Genomic DNA, 23,716 nt, shown 5'->3' with positions numbered 1-23,716 from the left:
GGTTTTTACTCTCTCAGTGTGGTAAGGGTGGGTCGAGATGGCCAAAGATAAAATATCACCCCTGTTGCCACACCCATGTGGATTTTGTTGCTATGACTCCAAAGATGCTTGACTTCCAGGAAATAAGCCGTTGTTTAACGAAGCCCAGGGAACTGTTTGCTATCTGATAGATTGACTGATGGGAATGCCAGACACCCATCAGCCAGCCACTGTTAACCAATGCCAAGTGCTGGCATTTATTTTGGCTCTGGTAGTTTCTAAAGTGCTCCGCCATGGATGTTGTCTGATTTTTTTTTTCCCCCTTCTTCTTATCCACTTCGTAAAATACCATTTCTAAACTGTCAGTTTTGGAGATGAGAAAGGCAAAGCATCCCGTGTAGTCCGGCTTCCTCAAGGTTGGGGAGCCGCAAACTCAACACCGTGTGCTGAATGGCTGACTTCTTAAGCTCCTCTCAAGGTACCAGGGCCTGCTGCAGCAGTTCCTGACAGAAGGGGCAAATCTTTCCCTACCACTTACAAAATCAACGCACTTGAGTCACCGTTAAAGCTGGCACATTATTTGGTAATGGGAGGCATACCATGAAATCCTACCTAGAAATCTTCCTGGGAGAGAACCCGGGAGGACACTTCTCAGCAGAGTGGGACCGGGCAGGCTGGGGAAGTGTGGAAGAAACTTGAGAATACCAGGGGCAGGGGTGTACAAGTGTGCCAGGGACACAGAGGTAACCCAAGGATGTAGCTACCGTGATCACATTTTAGGAGGTTGTCCCCACACGGCTGCCGGTCAGATACAGGCTTCTAACGTGTCTTTGGCCGTTAGGACGCAGATTAGTAAAGGAAGACTCAGTTGTTACTGTCCTTCCCACATAAAGAAAAGGGACAGCGCACAGTCACAGGACACTGGTGGTCGGTTGGTCTTTCCTTTGGAATGACATCACAGAACCAGCATTGCTTCATCTCTCTGGGTGGCCTCAGGTTCCCTCGAAACAGCCTCCCTTGTAACTGGATGAGGAAGGCTAAGATCTGCAGCCTTTAAGTGTGTCGACATGGGATTTCTGGTGGGAAATTGCACGTAGTGTAAAGTGATGCCTCAACATCTCTCTGTTATTTTCTGGTAACAGGTTTGTGACTCTTACCCCACGGAACTGTACGTCCCCAGATCGGCCACGGCACACATCATCGTGGGCAGCTCCAAGTTCCGGAGCAGACGGCGATTTCCTGCCCTTTCCTACTACTGTAAAGAAAGCCATGTATGTCTCAAAGCAGGCCTTGGTTTCACACTTTGCCTTTACGTCTTAGCCTAAATGGGGATTTTTCTAGTGTCCCCTTGTGTCCGTCTGTCTTTGTCTCTTTCATTTTTTTCTTTGTATATTTATTTAAATTCTTAGTGGCACGTGAATACCCTGTGAATGGTGTGAGACAGTCTAGTTCCATGTAGACACTTACTTACCTTCTATATGTATTTGGCAATAAACTGATGGTAGACTCAGACAGTACCCAAGTGTGATCAGCCACATGAATGAAGCCATCCCCTGTGGAGGGGCCTGGCTTTGATCCTGGGATCCTAAAGGAGGCTGTAGTACCAGCCATCACTTCCCCTCTCCTGGCAGCGGATGAGGAGGGATGGCTTGCTGCCACATTTTAAAGGAAAGTTCCGAGAAGCCAGGGCAACATTTCTGCTCACATCCTAGTGACCAGAACTGTGTGTAGCAGGCATGAACATGCAGTCTTGTGGGTAGCCATGCAAGAAACCAAAATTTAAAGCTTTATTTCCAAGGAAGAGAAAAAAACAAATTTGGAGGAAACACAGTGGCCTTTGCCATCTACTATAAAAGTTATTTGACTCAAGTCAGGCAAAAAATGTTTGATTTTTTTTTTTTCATGGTTAATATAGTTTTATATTCAAAACCAAGTGATGCTATGTGTGTGTCATTGTGTGTACATGTGTGTGATTGTGTGTGAGTGAATGTAATTTACCTACAGTCAAGGTGGAGCAGCAGCTGTCAGACCATACAGGAAGCTTCTAAAAATATTTTTGAGTAAGGCAGCTTCACCACCAGGCAGCACACAGCCTTCTTTCTGTGTTGTCTTCTTCAATAGAAAATACTCACTTGGTGGTGAGTTCTGTCCTTTGAAAGGATGCATTTTCTTTTCCACTTTTTCCTGTGTTATTCAACTCCAAATATGTTTGAGGCCACACAGGAATGGAAGCAAAGGACGTTGTGACTCCCTCCCCCCCTTTTTTTAAATTAATTAATTTATTTATTTATTATATGTAAGTACACTGTAGCTGACTTCAGACACACCAGAAGAGGGAGTCAGATCTCATTATGGATGGTTGTGAGCCACCATGTGGTTGCTGGGATTTGAACTAAGGACCTTTGGAAGAGCAGTCGGGTGCTCTTACCTGCTGAGCCATCTCACCAGCCCCCGTGACTCCCCCTTTTTAAAGATAGGATTAGTAAGGTTATGAGATTCCATGTTGTTATACTTTAAGCTGGGAGGCCAGTAACATTCAGACTTTGTAGTTCATTGATAGGTGAGATAGGGTTGGGATTTAGATGAGGGGAGAGGATCGCTTCTCCTTTCAGCAGTAGGATGGAGGGCGGGGTGTATTTAAACAGTGAGCCCAGGCGCTATGCTACTTCCTTTTCAGAGAAAAGTGAACTGTTCTTTGTTGGTATGAATATTATTAAGGGCAGAGGTGTAGTACGTCAGACTGGATCGGATCTGCAGGAGGTAGACCTCAGAGGCGGGCCTCGCTCTAACATTCTTCATGATGCGTTTTGGATCTGAGGGTGAACTCGTCCTGCAACTGGATATATTGCAGCGTCAGTGGTCCTCTGCAACGAGCTTTCGCTGTTCTTGCATAGGTATCACATAGACGTGTTTCCAAGCATCTCTTTGTCATGTTGTCACTCTGGAGACACGGGCTCTGTGACACATCTCTGTACAGTCTGGTTGCGGGTGGAATAGTAGTCACTCTTGTGTTTTTATAATGATATTTGGAATGCAGCATCGTGTCCAGATGTCTGAGTGCTTCTGGGCGAGGGCTTGTCCTTAAGGAAGTACCACGGCTGAGTGTGGACTGCTGTGGCTGAGGGGAAGTAGGGTGAGGTGGCTTGTTGGCTTCCCATGCTCTCATCGCTCACACACCCCATCTGCTGGATAATGGACCATGAGGTTGGCCTGGGAACAGTGGAAGAGGAGGCTCTGGGAGTCAGGCCTTGCAGTATCATGACAGGGGAGGCCATCCTGTTCCTGCAGGAGGTTTGCTGATGTGTGGTGACTGCAGGCTGGTGGGGAACTGAGGCCCCATACTTAAGTGAGCAGAACACTTATGTGATGTAGATGCTTGCGTCAAGCTTACACAACAACCAGGGGCTTCTTGGTTTTACCAGGTGTCAGGGTACCCCGTAATATTAATTTTAAGCCAGTTGTTGTATGTGGGCCTTGTGGAGCCGTTCCGCCCCCTCCCTTAACTCCCTCTGATGCCAAACCGCTTTATAGGTCATGGTTAGAGACTTTCACTTACGAATAGCATTCTGGGTATGGTTTTTACTGAGAGTCACTTCATCCTTTGTTCTCTGTTACTGTGCTAGCATTTTTAAAAGTCACTTTACTTTAAATTGTGTCCAACATGGTCTCCTAGCTTCACATCATGAATTTCCAGTGGGGCAGGGGCAGGGGGCTTGGACTCATAGATGATTTCTAGTCTGTTAAGACTCATTTTCCGAAGCAGTACGGCTTTCTCACCTTCTGCTTCTGCCTGCCTGCCTGCCTGCCTGTCTCAGATGCGGCTTGCCTTCCATTCCCCTGTCACTGCCCTGCTGAACTGTGACCCTGGCCGTAGGCTCCAGTTTCCTAGAACCATGACAGTGATCACCAGTCTGCAGCTGAGCTGTCTGGATTCCTCGGGAGTTGTCAGACTCCCCATTCCACAGTTCTTGGTCTCTTGAGTTAGAGAGGAGCCGAATGTGGTAGAGATTTTTCAGGAGACAGAGGCAGTCAGAGCTCTGTGACTTCCAGGCTCATGAGGTTTATAAAGTAAGTTCTAGGCCAGCCATAGGTCTGTAGTGAGCCTCTGTCTCAAAATTAAAACAACAACAGCAACAACAACAAAGAGACTGAGAAAAATCCAAACAAACAAAACATCCCACCTCCTCCAAGACAGCATTGAGGTGTGTGTGTGTGTGTGTGTGTGTGTGTATGTGTGTATTGTTTTTCCTAGAGAAAACATGCTAAGGCCAAGTTTCTGGATTTGCTTATTGTTGTTATAAAACAACACCATATACTGAACACAATCAGCAGCCTGGGGGAAGTTTATTTGGCTTACAGGTTACAATTCATCATTGGGGGAACCTGGAGTTAAGAACTGAGACATGACCCATAGAGGAAAGCTATTTAGCAGCTAGTATTTCCTGCTGCCCGTCACTTTTTCATGCAGTCCAGGAACACCAGACCAGGGATGGCACCACACACAATGGTCTGAGTTCTCCTACATTAACTGTTAATCAAGAAAATGCCTCATTGACATGCCCACAGGACAGTCTCTTGGAGGAGGTTCCTCACTTGAGATTCCCTCTTCCCAGACATGTCTAGGTCTCTGTCAAGTTGACAGAAGCTAACCAGCATGAGAAGGCAGGGAAGCTGAGTTTGAAGTCAGGGCTGATTCCCTTTTGTGGTGAAAGATGTCTGTCTGTGTGCAAGACCCTGAGCAAGCGATGGCATGGCGAGACTATCGGGGGTTCTTCCTTCCAGGTCCTAGAGAATGCTTCCACGACCCTCGTTACACTTCCACTCAGCAGGTCATACAGTAAATGATGCTAGGTTTTATTCACAGGTTGTAAACATGTGAATTAAATGGCAGCAGTGCTATTTTAAAAAGAACAGGGGGATAAAATCACAGCACAGGAAAGAGAAAAAAAGGCTGATAGCTCAGGCCAACTTATAAGCTCTGACACCCACGCTTACAGAACTGGTGTAGATTTGCTTAGTCATCACGCATCTTATCAAGAGGCTTATCTGTACTTTAACTGTTAGACACTGAACCCACAAACATACTTCCCCATGAATGCAAGCTTGAAGCTGAGTGTTTATCTCCCCTCACTTATACGTGGCTGGTCTATATATTATCCAACAGAGCAGCATCAAGCTGTCCATGCCGTCTGTGGGGATGGCTCCTAGAGTTCCCCTAGACACCAGTGTCTCTGCATGGGCTCGTCCCTCACCTAAAGTGGTAATGTTTGCATGCACTCTGCTCACACCCTCCTTCATACTGTACATCGGCTCCTGATTGTTTCAGATGCCCAACCAAGGTAAATACTTGCTATGGTGGGATATTTAGGGAAAGGTGACAGAAAGTTGATTCAGAGTCAGTCCTTTTAGTTGAATACTTTTGACCCGTGGTTGTTTAGAGCTATAGCTGACTAAACCCACAGGCGTAGGACCCGGTGACTGGAAAGAGAGACGGAAAGATGTTTGTATGGTGTTGGAAACGAGGGTCAGGGAAATGGTGGGGCGTGCTGAGATGGGGTCTAAAGAGACCCCTTGTTTCTAAACATCCCTACTGAGCAAACCTAGCAGTAGCCTGGGCTTTTATTACTGTGAAAATGTGACCTTTAGATTTGATTTGGGTACTCATGATTCTTTTAAATAGACTAGTATATTAAAAAAAAAAAAGACAACAAGCACTAAATAAGCACTAAAATCGTTTCCCTCGTCTTTCCACTAATAGTGCCTTGTAAGTTTCAGGAAAGCGATTACTCTGCTTTCAGCAGTGAAAAACACTATTACTATAAAGGAAAGTAGGTTGCTTAAAAAGTTTTAAATTCAAGATATGGATCCTACTTAAACATTTCCACACATCCCTAATACCTTTCACAGAAAGCTTACCCAGGTAGCAAGCTCTTCAGCTTGGGTGAAAAGTAAACCTATCTTGATTTCCATAAAATCCAATCCCATTTTCCCATGTTGGTGTGGAGTGCAGGCTAACCAAAGGCACCTCTTCCTGGCGATGCTCCCACAGTGTCTCTGACAGTTCTGTGTTGCTGTGGCCTCTCCCCGCAGGCCTCCATCTGCAGGAGCAGCCAGCCCCTTTCCGGCTTCAGCGCTCGGTGCCTGGAGGATGAGCAGATGCTCCAAGCCATCAGGAAAGCCAATCCTGGAAGTGACTTCATTTATGTCGTGGACACGAGGCCTAAAGTAAGTGTCACCATTTTCATACGTGTCTCTGCAGCCCTGAGCCCTGAGGCCGGAAGGAACCAAAGCTTGACTGGTAACAACCCTTTGCCTTATCTGTAGAGGGTTGTTCCTGGTCTGATCAGACCATGGGGGCACCAAAGGGCTGCTCTCTGCTGCATCTCAGCTCCTGAAGGGGCTGAATGTGCTGAGTAAATTTTTGTTTCCAGTTTTGAACGTTGTGCTGGTCACACGGTAAATGGCTTAGTGTTTAGGTTTATAAGTAGTTTGGCATGTGGATTAAATGTCAGCGGTGCTATTCAAAACAGGTTACAAGGGAATAAAAGTATGACAAAGGGAAAATAGCTTAGTTGGTCAAGTCAGTTTAAAATGAAAGCCATTAAGAGTAAGTGCTTAGCGGCATAGTCAGTGGTAGATGTTTATAGACATAGTCTTCACATCATACATAATGGGTCCTGACTTTCTAGTAAGCTTTCATTGCACAACATAGATCACATCTCTGATCCAGGGGTGAAGGACTGGTAGAAGGTCTGCAATTGAAAGATGTCACAGATGAACTTCTGCTGTTGTCTTTCAGTTTCTGCCTCTCTCTGAATCAGGCGCAGACCGCTTTCTTCCAACCCTGACTGCCCTCCTCCCCGTGCCCTGTATCTTTTGTGTACGGTAGAGCTGTTCTGTATTTTCTGATAAGTTATGTGCTTCTCAGAGGACATTTTGCAGACAAACTCAGGCTTCAGGGCTTTACTGAGTGGAGACTGGAAATCCTTTTCCTACCCTACTTTTCCAGCTTTAAACAGGGATAAACAGATTGACCTCCTAAGAGCCAGTGATCCAAGTTAGGTCCCTGTAGTGTAAGTCCTTATTAGAACGTGGCAGCCGCAGGGCCAGGCCTTGTCTGTATTTAAAGCCACCTTGTTAGTCCTAAGGATTCCGTTTGAAGGGCATATTTAGTGCTCACTCTGTTTACTGTTAAGTGGCAAGAAGTTGACCCTGACCCAGGAGATAAAGAAAGCTGGGTGCTCTCTTCTCAGGTGCAAAGATGTGGCTTGTAAAAACTGCTTCAAGCTTCGTGTTCCCCTCTCTCCCCCCTCTTCTCTCTCCCTCTTTTCTCTGTCTCCCTCTCCCTCTTTTCTTCCATCCCTCCCTTCCTCCCTCCCTCTCTCCCTGTCTTCCCTTCCTTCCTTTCCTTTCTTTTTTTTTTCCATGACCACGTTGGTTGATCCCACCCCGCAGGTGTGGTCGTTTTCCTAGGCCACCAGGAAAGTATGCAGATGTTTGCCGCAGAAGGGTTGCATGGCGACATGCAGGTTGTCCTCAGTCCTTGCCTTCTGCATCCAGCTTTATTTCCTAGTATAATAAAAAAAAGACAAGGGCTTGGGAGGCAGCTCCCAGGGTCCTGACCCTTGGTCCCTGAGCGGGGTTAAGTCCGCCACCCACCCAGATGAAAGCCTTCTGAATTGTTTGTTCACTGACGGGACAGTGACGGGCCGCAGAGGCAGTGGAAGCCTCAAGTATGTACTGAGAAAAGTCTCCCTGGTCTCAGCCGTTGCTAGAGATTGGTACATTGACACGTGGAATTGAGTCCTGAGACAAGGAGCACGTCTCTGTACTCAACCTCTTCTGTCAGGTATGCTGGGATTCTGTTGAGCTTGCAAAAATGTTCAGCACTTTCTCATTTCACTCCTATAAGAATTCTGCAGATTGGGAGACTTCTTGTCTTTTCCTGGACTTAGCTTTAAAGAGGTTAGGTAATTCACTGAGACCACACCGTTTAGACCCAAGGCCACATTCAGTTAAATACAAGCTTAGTTGACATCAAAGCCAGTGGTTTTTTTGTTTCTGTTTACCAGAACATCTCTAGGGGACCCTTGTCCCCACTTCCAGACTCTAGAGGGTTGACACCTAAGTTGATCACACACCCAGCTCCAGGCTCAGCCAAAGTCACCTCAAGGCCATTGGAGCAGGAGGGGCTCTAAGCTGTGTGCTGCGTGCCTACCAGCTATGGAGGAAGTTATGAGTCCTGAAGTTAAGGCTGTCATCTGTCTAAGCTATGGAGGACATGTGAGTCCTAAAGGCAGGGGCGAGGTTGAGTCAGTCACCTGCTTCTGTGGTGACTGGCCCTGTGTCATGCCTCAGCTCCATGGACTGACTGCTTTGTGGTTGTGGCCTTAGTGTCACGGCGCCAGGGGTTGTTTCGTTGTGTAAGAGGAAGTCATAGGGTATTTCTCTCTTTCTTGGTAATGAGGTAATGTCTGCTCACTGGGTCCCATGCAGGCGACATCTTCAAGATACAGCTATGAAGTTCAGGGTACCTAAAAAGTGGGAACCTGGGATCTTATTTCCTGGTTATATGCATAAAGTTTGAAGATGGCCATTGACAGAGGAAAGAGAGTGGGAGAGAGACATTTGTGTTTTGTAGCAGGTGAAGGGAGAGAGTCTTCAGTCCTGTTCTTTGTAAGTGCAAGGATGGACAAATATCCTTTGGCTTAATTGGAACCTTAACAAACTTGATAAAACCCTGCTAACACAGCTTACCTATCGTGGAGGCCCCCGGAGAGGGACCTGGGGCTAGTGTAGCTGTCAATAGCTGCTGGTCTAGGCTCAGGCCACAGTGGATCTCGTATTTGAGTGAAAGGTGGCACAGTACTTCTAGGAGCCTACATTGTGTGCCTTAGGAAAGTCACCCTTTGGAAGCCTATGCAGAGAAGGCAGAGACAGCCAGCTATTATCAATCAGAAGCACTGTCAACCAGTAAGACAACTGTCGTTGCCCTAGCTTTGCAAAGAGCTGTTTATCTAACTGCATCTCTTTCACGTGGTCCCTGCTACCAACTACACAGAACAGGCGAGCCTGTTAGAAGCCACGGGAAGGGAGTGCCCTCATCAGCCCACGCAGCCTGTACCCAGGGAAAGAGACCATTTTGCATCATATATGGGTTGAAAATTTAAATTAGCCTGGATCAAGATTTCATCCTGGTACTCTTAAATATGTGAAAGATGTCCCTGGATGGTGAAGGGGACATTTTGAGAAGCTTATTTGTAGGTGATACCTGTAGGCAATAAAATCATCTAGTATTTCCAAGAGTGTGCCACAGTTAAGTTTAGTGAGGAGAAGAAAGAGCACTCTTTGACACCTGTGCTAGGCTTTGGCCCAGTTCTCCTAAAGGTAGCTGTCTGTCTGTCTGTCTATCTCAATCTGGAATATCTTTTTGGATGTTTATCATTTCTAAACCTGTGTTTCTGCTTAAAAAGTTCAGCTTTTGCCACATTAAATAAGTGGAGCTCCTAAAAAATAGTTTGTATGATAGATTAAATATCGCCACCTTGTGTTTGTTATGTGAATTACAGACTGACTTTGAAGAGGTTTTCTCCTATTTGCTTTTAAGGAAAACTGCCTGCCCTTTCTCCCATTGTAACTCCTAAGTGATTTAAAGTGTGAGCATATGTTATATATGCAGGAACTGTAGTAGTAAGAGTGCTTTGCTTATCACATATTATACATGTTCATAAGAGATGGGGCGGGGGCTGATGAGAAGGCTGGACCTTGAATTTAGATGCAGAATAAGTGTGTAGTTCATGTAACATCAGGCTTGTTGGATCTGTTGATTTGTTGCATTTAATAAAGTTCATTACAGAGGTTCATTAGCTGAAACTGCCCTGAAAATAATTATGTAAAGCCATAACGTTTTAAAAGTACACAGTTCCATGAGAGCAACATGTATATGTAATTTCTGGAAGAAAAAAAAAAGCCCCTTAAAATATTAGAACATACAATATCCCTTAAGATATATCATGAAAGTGTTTATTGGTTATGGCTAAAGCCTTAGGGACGTACCTTGCTTGTGTAGACCGGGGTCAGTCTCCTGAAGAGCCGACAGCCCCACAGATGCCAGAGGAGCAGAGGTGGGGAGCAGGAGCCCGCTTGCTGACGAAGCAGGGACTCCTGTGGCAGTGGCTTGCTCTCAGCTCTGGCTGTATTGTGTTTTCTCCCTGGTTGTCTCATTCTTCTCTATGGTCCTGACTTAACGTGTGCTTCTTGTAACTGTGAAAGGCTGCGTGAGTAGCTGAGGTCATGTTGATAGTACTCCCCTGCGGCTTGCCACTCCCTTTTTCCTTCTGAAATTGCTACCCAATTGGCATAGTCTATGGTAACTTTAATTCTTCTTAGTGAATGTAAGTAAATGAATCAGTAACTATTAACGGTGGGTGGTTGCATGAACATTTTCTTAGCTTACACATATGTACATGTAGCTGTGTGGTGTATGTGAGAGAGAACGAGGGAAAGATAGGTCAGGCAGGGTCTGTGTCTTTGGTCCCTGCTTGTATTCCACAGCATGGATATGCCCTTGTTTACGTAGTTACCACTTGGAGGAGACAGTCGTAGGTTTGCGGCTTTCGTGTTTACAAAACCATTGGTCACAGACAGTCTTTATCTATATATGCTAAGACCTTTGTTCTTAGGAGGTTTTCAGAACTAGAGGATCTGGACCAAAGTATTTTAATTTAGCTTAGTTTTTTAAACTTAACTATTTGAAGGACTACTTGATACTATACACTTAAAAGCAGATCCCCCTGACTAGCCCCCATTGGGCTAGTCCCCTAGCCTTTGTGGCCCAAGGAAGATAGTGGTCACTGAATACTGTTGTCCATAAATGGTGGCCTGCTTAGTCACACTGCAAGAGAGGAGCATTCCCAGCCATGTATCCCTGTGAAATCTTTCCCAGCTTGGGCAGGACTTGTCTGACTGTACCGTGCAGGGTTAGAGCGATCTGGGCTTAGTCAGTTTCTTCAGCATCCATTAGCATTGAAACCAGTTCACACTGACATCCCAAGGTCTTATCTATGGTTCTGAAAGTGACAAAAGCTCCCACGTCAGACCTCTGGGTCATATCTGGATGGGGAGGGGCACCCTGCAGCCTGACGGTCAGCACTCTCTCTTCAGTAGTTCTGCTGAAGGCTCAGTTGGGCAGATGAGAAGAACCATAACTGGACCTGACATTTCTCACTTTATGACTCCTACTTGTTTCTCTGCGTTACAGTTCTGGCAGATAATTTAGCGCACAGGGACTTATACTGATTGCTGTCTCTGTGGAGACTTCTGCCAGTTAGGAGATTTTCGTGTATAGTGTTAAACTGGCTATGCCAGACTTTGACATTAAGTCAGCATCACCATCAAACTGGCAGCGTCATCTCCAGAACTTAGGGAGCACTTTCCACTAAGGAACTGTTAACCCAGGCCAGCAGAGGAGGGCTCCTGACCACAAGCTTGACCTTTATGCTTGCACTGAGAGCTCGGTACAGAGTTTCAGGGGTTCAAACTGTAGTATGCATCTACGAGTCTTTGCAATGTTTTCCTAAGTGGTTGTTGCATGTCCTGAATGTAATTGATGACTTTTGTTTTGCTGACAACTGCAGCTTAATGCGATGGCAAATCGTGCTGCAGGGAAAGGCTATGAGAATGAAGACAATTATTCCAATATCAAGTTTCAGTTTATCGGCATAGAGAACATCCACGTCATGAGGAACAGTCTTCAGAAAATGCTGGAAGGTAAACCGTTTTGTTATGCACAGCTTTAAAATAACACTTAAGTATTTTGATGCCGAAATGGAATGAGATAGTCTTTTGGTGTGATTTTTTTTTCCTCCCAGTGATACTGTTAAACAAGTGTGGTAGCTGGGAAATGTGTTGCAGTTGGGAAGATAATCCTGTTGCAGTGACTCTTTAAGCCGTCAGCAGCCTCCTGGTGTCACTCCAGCCGTGTAATCAAGTGGTTTAATATTTGGCAGTTAGCAGCCAGGACTACACTGGCATGTTAATATCCTAGATAAAAACATGGACAGAAGGAGCCTCCTTTCCTCCCTCCCTCCCTCCCTCCTTCCTTCCTTCCCTCCCTCCCTCCCTCTCTCTTTCCTTTCCTTTCCTTTCTTTCATTCAAAGACATCTGGAAAGAAAGCAGTCTTACGTTTGAAGCAGTAACTCAGTGTTCCTATGTGGAAATCAGGTTCACAAACTGTCCCCACACTGCTGAGTAACTGATAGATTCAAAGATGATAGATACATAGATAGATAGATAGATAGATGATAGATAGATAGATAGATAGATAGATAGATAGATAGATAGATGATAGATACATAGATAGATAGATAGATAGATAGATTGATAGATGATAGATAGATAGAAGATAGATAGATAGATAGATAGATAGATAGATAGATAGATAGAAGATAGATTGATAGATGATAGATGATAGATAGATAGAAGATAGATGATAAATAGATATATCGATCGATCGATCGATAGATAGATAGATGAGTTTAAATACCAGGAACCACCGGAGCACACATGTACTTGCAACCCCCATCCTGAGCAAGCACTGCGAGGACACATAAGGACCTATGTATTCATGTGGAGAGGAAGGGAAAGGATGGCTCGTATGATATGGAAGCATGACTCCTGGGGCTGTGCATTCATTAGCAGACAGTATGCTTTGCATGCAAAACTTGCTTTATTACTGCTTAAGGTCTCCCTGATCCTGAAGTCCCCTGAGGGATCAGATCCTGCTGCCTCCAAGGGCAACCACGAAAGAGGAAGATGCCGAAGCCACAGAGCTTCCCCTTGCCTGTGAGAACTGCAGGGATGGGGTGGAATCTAGGGAAGTTGGTTGTCTCAGTAGGCTCTGTGGAGTTTGGGATGGAGCTGGACAAGGACGGAGCTGGACTGCATTGGAGGATGTGCCTCTGATCTCGGTGACTTCACAGTTCTCTGTTCTATCAGGGCAGCAGTGTGGCAAGAACCTAAATGTGCCTGGGAAGTGTCAGAGAGAGACCCAGTCTCTTCCTCCTGCATCCCCTGGTTGACCTTAGTCACTGTGGGACTGGGAACACATCCGTTGTTTCCTGTGCCTGCAGAGAAGTGAGTGGATTCAATTATGACTTACCCAGTTTGATTGTTTGGTTGATTGATTGTTTTCTACATGACAGTTGGTGCCACTGGCAGCAACACTAAAATTTGATTAATGGGTCTAGCTTAGTACTGTAAGGCGTTGGGGTAACTTCTCAGCCCTGGGGTAGATAAATATACATTTAAATTATTAGAAGAAGCCAATTCCTGTATCTAAGACAACAACAACAACAAAAAAGTAGTCCCAGCTCTATGTTCATCCTCCTTTGAAACAGTTTTCTTGTCTCATAGGTCAAAGTTCTAACAATCTAGGTGCATTCATCTGAGTTTCTTAAGCATCCAGAACCTTTCATTTTGTCCTTGTTATAAATAGTGCATTGCCGGTAGGAGAAAAGTGGGCTAGCCCAGCTCTGTCATTGAGAAGGCTCTTTATTGTAAGAAGAGTGCACCGTTGTTAGTCACTGGGGAAACTTCACATTGGCACACTTTGCACTTTGTATTCAGCAGTTTCATAAGACAGTTTTCCAGACCATTACTTTTCTTCTGTACAGAAAGTTGTTCCTAGGAATATTTATAAAGGGGCCTCTGCCTTTGGTGTCTAAATTACCCTGTGTTTGGTGTTTCAACCATTGTCCTCTGGACAAGCAAGCTGACTGATGTCAGGAGGGCAGCTTTGTTTCACGAGGATCATGGCAGAGCTGCATCACCTTCTGGTCATGTGTAGTCCTAAGCAGGGATAGCTTTCTGGATGCCTTTCAGGGGTCCTGACCAGTGTTTGGCTACCTGTAAACAGTCTGAGTAAATTGTAAACCACTGGTGGAGGCTCAGCTGATGAAGTGATGCATGCAGTAAGACCCGTCTTCCAGGGCTTTCTACTTCAAACAGGGAGGGTCCTTGGCATCAGAGGCTGGGAGGTGGGGCTAATGGCGTGTGCCCCCCCCCCCCCGTGACTCTTACTTTCTTCAAACTTGCTAAAGCATAGTTTGGGATATTACCAGAGGAGGTTATGGAATGGAAAGAAGAATTATTTGTGTTCTGCTACCAGTGTGTAGGAAGTTCTGTCTGTGAGTACCCCGGGATATTTCATTAAAAACAGAAATTTAGGAGTGAGTTCATACCCTCTGTAGGTCCATTTCTTGAGGTCAATATACATCAACTTAAACTCTTAACTTACAGGTTGTAAGTCACCAAGAAGAAAGGTATGTTTCTGGTCCACAGAGCAATTTTTGTAACTTAATTGCTTTTCATAGTAGCTCCCCTTCCTCTCACAGAGACAATTGCTTTCTCCTTCCCTCTCTGCCATCTCCTTCCTTCCTTCCCCCTCTTCCTAGGTTCACCCCCTCCCCACCCATCAGTTCTATTGCTTGAATTCCACAAGAATCTTGTATTGGTGGGTATTCTGTATCTTTGCAGTATACCACTTAGTCATTTAAGTAAAATACTGAGCAGCTACTAGATGTTAGGGGTGCTGGGGGAGTGTTCCTCCTCTTCCTCACCCTCCATTCTCTCTTCCTCCCTCCCTCCCTGCCTTCCTTCCTTCCTTCCTTCCTTCCCTTCTTTCATTCTTTTTGCTGGAAATGGGGTCCTGCTATGTAGCCCAGGTTGGGCTTAAAGTAGATATCCTTACACTTCTGCCTCCTGAGTGCTGGGATTACAGTCACACAAGGGCTTTCACTTAAGTGACTATATTTGATTTTCACAGCAGTGTTCTATAATGCATGGCATCTGTGCTATGTAAATAAAGAGTGGTTGTCTTAGGTCAGACAGACAGGATAAAACTGAATTGAAAAAGTCATAAGAATATTTGAATTTGCTCTGATAAATTTCAAAGAATCATTTCTCATTTAAAAAAAAAAAACCAGCACTATAAAGAAGGTGGTAAAATCATTGCATTGAGTATTTCTGTAGCATTGAATTGGCTTAGGGTGTGTACACTCTGTATAGTGATATGTAATTCCTTAACCAGATTTCCTCCTCTTATGAACTAATCCAGAATAAGGCTTTAAACACACCCACACTCGGTTATGATCGTAGAACTTTGGAAACAAGATAAACGGTCAGCAGTAGTAAGCTAAGTTAAACAGTTTGTTCTACATTCTTGATAGGAAATGTAGGCGGAGTAAGTAAAGCATTCAGGTTGTAGAGCAGCCTGCCTGTTGCACTATATGCGAGTCCTGTGTATAAAGAAAGGCTAGGGAGAAGTCAGGAAGGATCCCTAGGTTAGTGCATGGGGAGGGGGTGTTTTTCTCGTTCCCCTCCTAGTGACAGAGTATGTGCCCCGGTTGGCTTACATACTCATTGAGCAATACTCATCATCTCCGAGTTTCTGTGTTTCAGGATTCTAAGGATGTTCTCTGTGTAGCTGGGGACCTAGAAGATCTTCTTGAGGTTCTTATGAGAGCTTTGAGTGTCAGCTGCTTGTGTTCTCATTAGGAGGCTCAGGCTGGGGAAGTCTGCTCCTGGGCTCAGGCTAATGGCAGAATTCAGTTCAGGGTCCCACATTTGGTTAGCTAGAGGCCACTTTCTAGTTCTGTGCCTGCCACAGTTTCCTGTGCCATGTGGCAGTTTGCTTCTTCAAGCCAGTTGCAAGTGACTCCTCTCCAGCTTAAGAAATGTTACAGTTTCCAGTGACATTTGTCAAAAGCTTACTGTTTCCTAAAGGCTGGGTAGCTAGACTGGTTTGATTAGAGAGTTTTAGGTTCCGGGAAAACCTTCCTCAATATGTAAGGTGGAGAGTGATCAAGGAGGACACCTGATGTCTATCCTTGACGTGTGCGTGTGCGTGTGCGTGTGCGTGCGTGTGTGCGTGCGTGCGTGCGTGCGTGTGTGTGTGTGTGTGTGTGTGTGTGTATGCGTGCATTCATTCACACATCCACCAAGATCACATCTGGTTGGGCAGTTTCCATTCATCCTAGGAAGAGGTTATTGTAGTTTTCATTGTACAAATGTCTCTGTTCAGGATTCAGTATCTGTCAGGATCATGAAATAGAGAAAGATTTGAACAAAGTACTTCTTATTAAATTACCTTGATCCTTGTTAATTCCTAGTTCTCAAGCCAGAAATACAGAGAACTCCTCTACATGGTAATACTGACATAGTGTTTTGGGGAGGTGACTAAATTCTTGACACTAGCTTTTAAGGATACATGTGCTCAAGTGAATTATTGTGACCTTTTTGAGGCAGGTGACCTTGTAGGCAGGTGAGGACACAGATGCACAGAGGCTAAATGACTTGCACAGCCTCACCATGGTAAAGTCAGACATGGCTTTCCCTCATTTACATAAACCCAGTGCCAAACTCTTAGCCACTCAACTTGAAGGGAAAGGAGGTTGATCTAGGAAGTACCTAGGTCTAAGTTGGTGAAAGGCCTAGGTTCTTGATTGAGTTGGTGTAAAATTGAGCAGATCTCCATCCCTATGTGTGTAAGTAATGTAAATTATATATATTTCATAACACTAAAAGATGCCTTATGTGGGAAGGGGGTTTTCAGAGGGGAACCAGGAAAGGGATGACATTTGAAATGTAAATAAAGAAAATATCTAATTTAAAACAAGAAAAAAATGTAGCAGGCTGAGAAACCCATCAGCAGCAAGGCAGTACGCAGTGTTCCTCCATGGCCTCTGCATGTGTTCCTGCTTCCAGATTCCTGCCCTGCTTGGTTTTCTACCCTTGTCCTGTAAGTTGAAGTAAATTTCTTACCCCTTCCTCCCCAAATAAGATTATAAAATAATGCCGTCCATGTGATTCTGCATGTGTTCACAAATAACAAAAATAAAAGGGTACTTAACTGTCATTTAATAAAATACAATTTTTAGTTTTAAAAAAACAGAGAAAGAAAACAAGATGCCTTATAGACTGTCAAGTGTTTGTCAGTGTAAAGTCCATACTGGTTTCTCTTGGTAAGCAATAATATATTTTAAAGTGAACACTGAGATGGTAAATCCAGCCAGCCAGGTATTTGATAGGTCCCATGCTTTCCTATAGGTCAGTTTTCTTAATTTCCTTATTCAGAAGACAGTTTGCAGAGACATGTATGTGCCAGTCTCGTGATACAGTCTATGTCTACTCGGTAAGTGCGGTGTGGTGGCACACGCCTTTAATCCCAGCACTTGGGAGGCAGAGGCAGGCGATTTCTGAGTTCGAGGCCAGCCTGGTCTTCAGAGTGAGTTCCAGGACAGCCAGAGCTATATAGAGAAACCCTGTCTCGAAAAACAAACAAACAAACAAACAAATTAGCAAACATGGCAGGCCTGGCTTTGCTACTGTAGCTGACACAGTGACCCTCTCAAGCCGCTCTTTACAGTATGAGTGGCTTCACTCAGAAACAGCAGTTTCAGACATTTTAAATTTTTCTTCTGAGCCATGGTCTGTCCTGCAGGCTTTCCCGGTTATCGTTTCCTGACTCGGAGGGGAACACAGTGGACCAAGAGTGCATGCTTTCTCTCTCTGTGGTGTTTGTTGGGTGAGGATTTAGGATTTCAGCAGGAGAACCCCATCCCCAGAATACCTCCCACTTTGTATAGTTTCATATTGTGTTGTGACAGCAAGATTTTGGGTAAGAACATTCTTAAAAGGGAATAAACAACAAAAAGGTACATATCTGATGTGGGATTAAAGGCTGACAAGATAGGCTGTTTTCCATAAGCCTGTTGGTGGAGCTTGGCAGTTGGTATTTGTTTGCTAGCAACAGTGTGATCTCAGATTTGTTGTCTGTTGGTTCCTCAGAGTCCCAGCTCCTCTGTTTCCCCTTGAGAGTTTCCCATCTAGACTTTATCATCTCTACAGTCCCACCATCAGTTCCTGTTCACACTGACTCTGTGTGCACGGCAGTTAGGTTTAAGCGTAGACTGCCATTATATGTTATAAATCTGTGAACATGTCTCTGTAAACAAAATTCATGGGTGAGGGTAACAAAATCTACCAAGCATCCCTCGTGTGGACCTGCCGTCAGGTTGTCTTCAGGTGAGTGTTTAGTGTTCTGGCGCACATTTGTGTGGATATGCGTTTGCATGTGCACATGTGCGGTTTGTTCTCTGGATCGACACATGTATGTGCACTGTTTCCTATGCTACTAGCTCAAGCAGTGCCAACACAAATGCACAGAATTTATGGTTAACTGCACTATAATCATGTCATGCTATATTATTATAAAGAAAACCAGGTTATTCAAAAAATGGTAGTATTATCTAGAGATTGCAGAAAATATCATCAATAAAAGTAGAAATGTTTTGAAGAATAATCTTTGGTCTTGTTGGTGTTCCTTGGAGAATCTCTCCAGCTGGTAGAAAGTTTTCTTTAGTCTGTGTTGGCTGCTGAGGCTTAGGCGTGTATTGTTGACATTATTACGTTCAATACAATTCAGAAATGTATTCCGAGTCTTAGAAAAAGAGAGATAACAAAGCTGACTTATCTAACCATCCCTTTATGCAGACCCCACTCATGTCCTTTTTGAGTGGTGCTACTTTGTATGGTGCCCAGTGAAGGGAGAGTGTTGAGGGCTGGCTAAATGGCCTTGGATTCTTACTGCAGAAAGAAAAGTGCCAACATCAGTAGCCCATGGGTGTGCTTCAAGATGGCTAATAGGCGCAAGAGGCCGTGGGAAGACTCAGCCCATGCCCCATTCTTTTTTCTTTTTTAAAATTTAATGTGTTCTTTTTGTTTTTATTTAGTTGCTTTTAGTTTTTTACAGTCCAGCTGTTGCCCCCTCCCAGTTGCCCCTCCCACAGTTCCTCATCCCATTCCTCCTCCCCCACTATCTCCCACAGGATTCAACCCCCCCCCCCCCCCCCCCCCCCCCCCCCCCCCCCCCGCCAGGCCTCCCTACTTGCTCAGGACTCAAAGGGAGGGACCTTAGATGAAATGCCCAGCAGTGGGGAGAGGGAACATGTAGAGTCTACCTCCAGTAGAAAGATGGCATCAAGTGGAGGGATGGGGTTGCCATCCCACAGTCAAAAAAATCTGACCCAGAATTGTTCCTGTCTAAAGAACTCTAGGGACAAAAACTGATGCTCTGGTGTGTTTACAGACAGGAGCTTAACATGGCTGTCCTCTTAGAGGCTCTGCCAGCAGCTGACTGAGACAGATGCAGATACTTACAGCCAACCACTGGACTGAAGTTGAAGATCCTGTGGTTGAATTAGGGAAAGGCTGGGAGAGAAAGGGAAAGGAGGAGAGCAACCCCATAGGAAGACCAGCAGTCTCAACTAACCCAGACCCCTGAGATCACTCAGACACTGAGCCACCAGGCAGCATACACTAGCTGGTCCTAGCTCCCCAACCCTCACCCCACCCCCACCTCCCACAACACATATATAGCAGAGGACTGCCAGGTCTGGCCTCAGTGGGAGAAGAGGAGCCAGCCATGCCCCCTTTGTGTTTTCTCTCACCTTGCAAAACATTTGCACAGGAGGAAGTGTGTGGGGAAGACCAGGCTACACTGCTTTTCTTCTGAGTGACTTTCCTGTTTGTTGAGTTCTAAAGTACACTTTATATTGGCTTTTAATTTTTTTGCAGTGTTCTGTGTGCTTGTACAGTAGAAATGCCCTGTTATATAAAACAGTATCATGAGACCCAGCGTCTAGCTCCAGGCTGGCAGGTACATTTCTCTGCAGTCTGTGGCATATGCTTCTGAGGTCAGCTGACATGGACTTTGTTCAGCAAAATGGTTTGTAAATATTGGTTCTGCTTTGGCAACAAGAGTGAACAAATCAGTATTTCTCCCTTATCCCGAGTTTATCCAAACAAACACAACAGTTTCGTATTTAAAAGCCTGGGCACTAATTGTTTCAGTTTCAAGTGTAGCCCCATCTGTCATGTGTGTTAATCATCCACAGAGCTGTTTGCTTTGAGTGGCCACTGGCCATTAGGGGAAAACATTCTCGCAGCTGTCACCTTGCCTGAAGTCTGGGGGTGGGAGGTGGGGGATTAATTTCCCAAGCATATGCCATTTCAGTGTTCCTGACATCAGAATTGGTACCCAAGAGCTGGAAGGAATGAGCTGACGGCAGGAGCCCAGAAGCCCATCCCTCCTGTGACAGACGCTGGTGTTCTCTCTCGCCCTGCTCAATTCTCCCGCTCACTGTCAGCACAGGCTGTCTCCAGGTTACCTGCAGAGTCTAGAGACTTGAGCTTTAAACTTTCTGTCATCTCTGCCCCCTGTGGGAAGAGAGAGTAAACAGCCTTTGTCCTGGGCTGAGCTACACATTTCCATTGTCCAGATATCCCTTAGGCCTGCTAGATTTTCTGAAAGAAATACGTATGCTAAGCAACCCACAGGTCCTGCAGTATCAACCCAAGGGTAGGCCTCTTAACTGAAAGAACTTCAAGACTGTGTTTTGTATGGAAGACTTAATGGAAGCAGCTGAATCTCATTGCCTCTCCTGGGAATGTGTGTATTTTCGGATTAAGTTGAAAATTTTGGGCCATGGCCTGAGGTTGGATGTTGTAAGCACCAGGCATCCAGGGAGTATTAAAAACTCACAGAGGGTGCTAGAATTCACCTCCCTTCCTGCTGGGCTGTGTCCTTGGGCAGTGTGTACTGACTGAGGTGAGTCTGCCACGTGGAGGGCCTGTTGCATATGTCAGGCTGAGCTTTTCTTGGTGGCAACTAGGGGCTGGCATTTGGCCTGTGCAGTAACTTCCACTGTCTGTCTGCTAATGATTTTCTTCTCTGAGCGCAGGAAAACTTCCGAGGTGCACCGTGGCTACATTGCTTTCTGGGAGTCATTAGAGCTTTAGCTTTTCTGTGCTATGTTTCCTAAATGATCTTCCTTCCTTTCTGAGTGACTTTTTCTCGCTTTTCATACCTTAAACTGCATCAAGATTAATGACCTAGTGTGTTTGAGGGAATGCATGCTTTTACAATTTACTTATGTAATTTGCTTTTACAATGTATTTTAAAGGTATGTATAGCAAAATAAACTTCCATTAGCATCCTAAACCACCACTGTCCACAGAAATGTAATGCAGGCCATAGCTGTGAGTGTGTGTGTGTGTGTGGTTTTAAGCTATCTGGTAGTTAGATTCTAAAAATAATAAAAAGTGTAGGTTATTTTTTATTGTTTGAGACCGTGTGTTTGAATCAAGACCATCACCCACTCAGTCCCTCCTCTTTGGCTTCTGCTTTGTCACCATCACATATTCCCTCCCAATATTGTTTCCTTTATGTTAAAAGCCAGTGTGTCCCCTTAGTGATGGCAGTATATGCGTAGGTATAAGACTATCTACTGACCTGACAGAGACCACCACGTCCTTGCAGAAAGCTAGCTTTCCCTCTTGCTTTCCCAGCAGTAATTTATGGCCATATCTCCTTGGCTAGATGTGGGGCTTTGTGACCACCTCCCTCATCCTACACTGGGCTTTTGTCAGCCTTGAGCTTGTGCACGTCTTGTGCATGCTGAGTTCATATGTGCTGCTGTCCTGTGGGTGCAGAAATCAGTCCTGTTCTAGTCTTCCACCGAGATGGCTCCTTTTGTAGTCTCTTCTCCTCTGTGATGATCCCTGAGCCGCCCTGATGTTCAGTATCTTATACTCTGGATATTGATCAAATATTAATTGCTGTCTATTACCAGGGCTATACAGAGAAACCCTGTCTAGAAAAACCAAAAAAAAAAATAAAATAAATAAAATAAAAATTAGGAAAAATAAAAAAAGGGAAAAAAAGGAAAGGAAAGGAAAAGTGTCTCTACTGCGGTTAGGAGCTACATTAACTCTCTGCCAGATGTGTAGCTGACGAAGGTTCCCCCATTCTATAAGCTCCTTCTTTGCTTGAATTGTTCAGCAGTATTTTAGGTTCACAGTCTCATTTATCAGTTCTGTGCTACTGGGGCCTTGTTCAGAAATTCCTTTTTTATGTCTACAAGTTGAAGTTTATTCTCAACTTTCTCCTCTAACAGATTCAAGTTATCTTAGATACTCTGAGTCACTTCCATTTGGTTTGTGCAGGGTGAGAGATAAGGATGTAGGTTCATTCTTCCATGAGTAGCTATCCAGTTTGACCAGCATCATTTGTTGAAGATGCAATTTCTCCTATGCATATTGCTGGCCTCTTTGTCAAACTTAGGGGACAATAAGAGTGTGGGTTTATAAATGGATCTTCAATTCTATTCCATTGATCAATGTGTCAGGAATTGGTGGTAGATTTATGGGAAGAGTGGCAAGCACTCAAGGCAGGGCTTAAGACATCTGATCCGTAGAACTTCTACTGGCTCTCATTTGAATTATGAAAGAGATCTGGAATTGAGAGGCAACAGTGAGGACCATGTAATCTGAGCCAGTCCATAGAGCCTCATCTGTACACAAAGAACTATAGACAACTGAGAAAACCTGGGAGTAGGAGAGGTAGTCTCCCGCCACCGCCCTCCCGCTGCCCCTGGGAGAGTATACGCATGGATTGGTTATTCAGTACTAAACAGTTAGCCCTAAAAACGTACATACGGATAACACTGTATGGACACAAAGGTTGTTCTTAAGAACACACACACACACTTGCAATAATAGTTAAGTGAGAAAATAGGCCATGAATTTGGAGGGGGAATGGGGAGAGGTATATGGGGACGTTTAGAGGGAGAAAAGGGAAAGAAGAGATGTAATTAAATTATCTCAAAAAAAAAAAAAAAAAAAANACTGAANAAACTGAGGCTCCAGGGGATGAATAACACCTGTAAGATTATACAGCACTACTGACAGTTGGGAGTAGGACGCAGAGCACCCTGGCTCTTGTATGTTTACTGCATGGATGAGAGAATCATAGAATATACTTAGAGCATACATAGACTATATCTATGGCAAATAAAACCATAGATCACACTATTTAATTTTCCCAGTTTTATCTATAAGACTTCAGAGTTTTTGGTACCCATGGATACTCATAAGGTTTGAGATGCTGTGTTGGAGATGCATAGACTATTAGCTCTAAGGCTTTTAGTTTCTTGTGTTAAATACAAGATGAGCTCTTGACAACACTGTTTCTTGTTGATGATACTTTTAGAAGGGCCTGTATACCTGCTTTGGATGTATAAAGATAGATATCATTGCTGGGATCCTTGCTTTTCTTTTAGTCAAAGGGCCTGATGCACGAGACTGGGAGCAAAGGTGTAGACCTCATTCTGTACACAAGTTACACTGCCACCTACTAGGCTGCTGCCAAAAGGAGCTCTGTCCTTTCCATGTGGGGAATACTTTTAGGATTATTCCATTGTGAGTTCTTGTAACAGTCCTACACTAAAGCACTGAGATGGTGACCCATTCTCATTGGTTAATTGCTAGACTCAGCATTGCGATGATCCCCCCCACCCCCCCGAGTATTCTTAAGGCAAGTGCTCCTTAGCTGTACAATTGTAATATCTTCACCAGAAAGGTAAGTGAATAGTCTGTGCTGGACTTGTGCAATGGCAACCGTCAATGATTTTCATAACTTTTAGGATTCTCATAGATTCAGTGTGTCGCCTTATCAGAGAAAAAAAATTAAAGACTTATTTGAAGTGATTCAATAGAGTCTAATTTTACAACTTGGATAATTATTGACTAGCTAGACTGTATCTACTAAAGCTAACGAGCTAACAAGTCACTCTAAAGTATGGTCATGTAGAATGAGAGATTGCCTTAATTTCACGT

General features: G+C 44.6%; 1 protein-coding gene across 1 annotated transcript in view; it reads left to right on the top strand.

Moving 5' to 3' along the window:
* Mtmr7 (myotubularin related protein 7) overlaps positions 1 to 23,716 on the top strand; it is a 79,450-nt gene that overhangs the window by 42,393 nt on the left and 13,341 nt on the right. The window contains exons 5-7 of the mRNA XM_021169676.1: positions 1,122 to 1,250; positions 6,070 to 6,204; positions 11,616 to 11,748. Of these exons, the coding sequence (XP_021025335.1) occupies positions 1,122 to 1,250; positions 6,070 to 6,204; positions 11,616 to 11,748 (397 nt within the window). The remainder of the gene's footprint in view (positions 1 to 1,121; positions 1,251 to 6,069; positions 6,205 to 11,615; positions 11,749 to 23,716) is intronic.

This window comes from Mus caroli, chromosome 8, assembly GCF_900094665.2.
Source record: "Mus caroli chromosome 8, CAROLI_EIJ_v1.1, whole genome shotgun sequence".
In the NCBI taxonomy this organism is placed as follows: Eukaryota; Metazoa; Chordata; class Mammalia; order Rodentia; family Muridae; genus Mus; species Mus caroli.
Note: the sequence above shows the minus strand (reverse complement) of the source record. Positions and strands in the feature narration are given on the sequence as shown.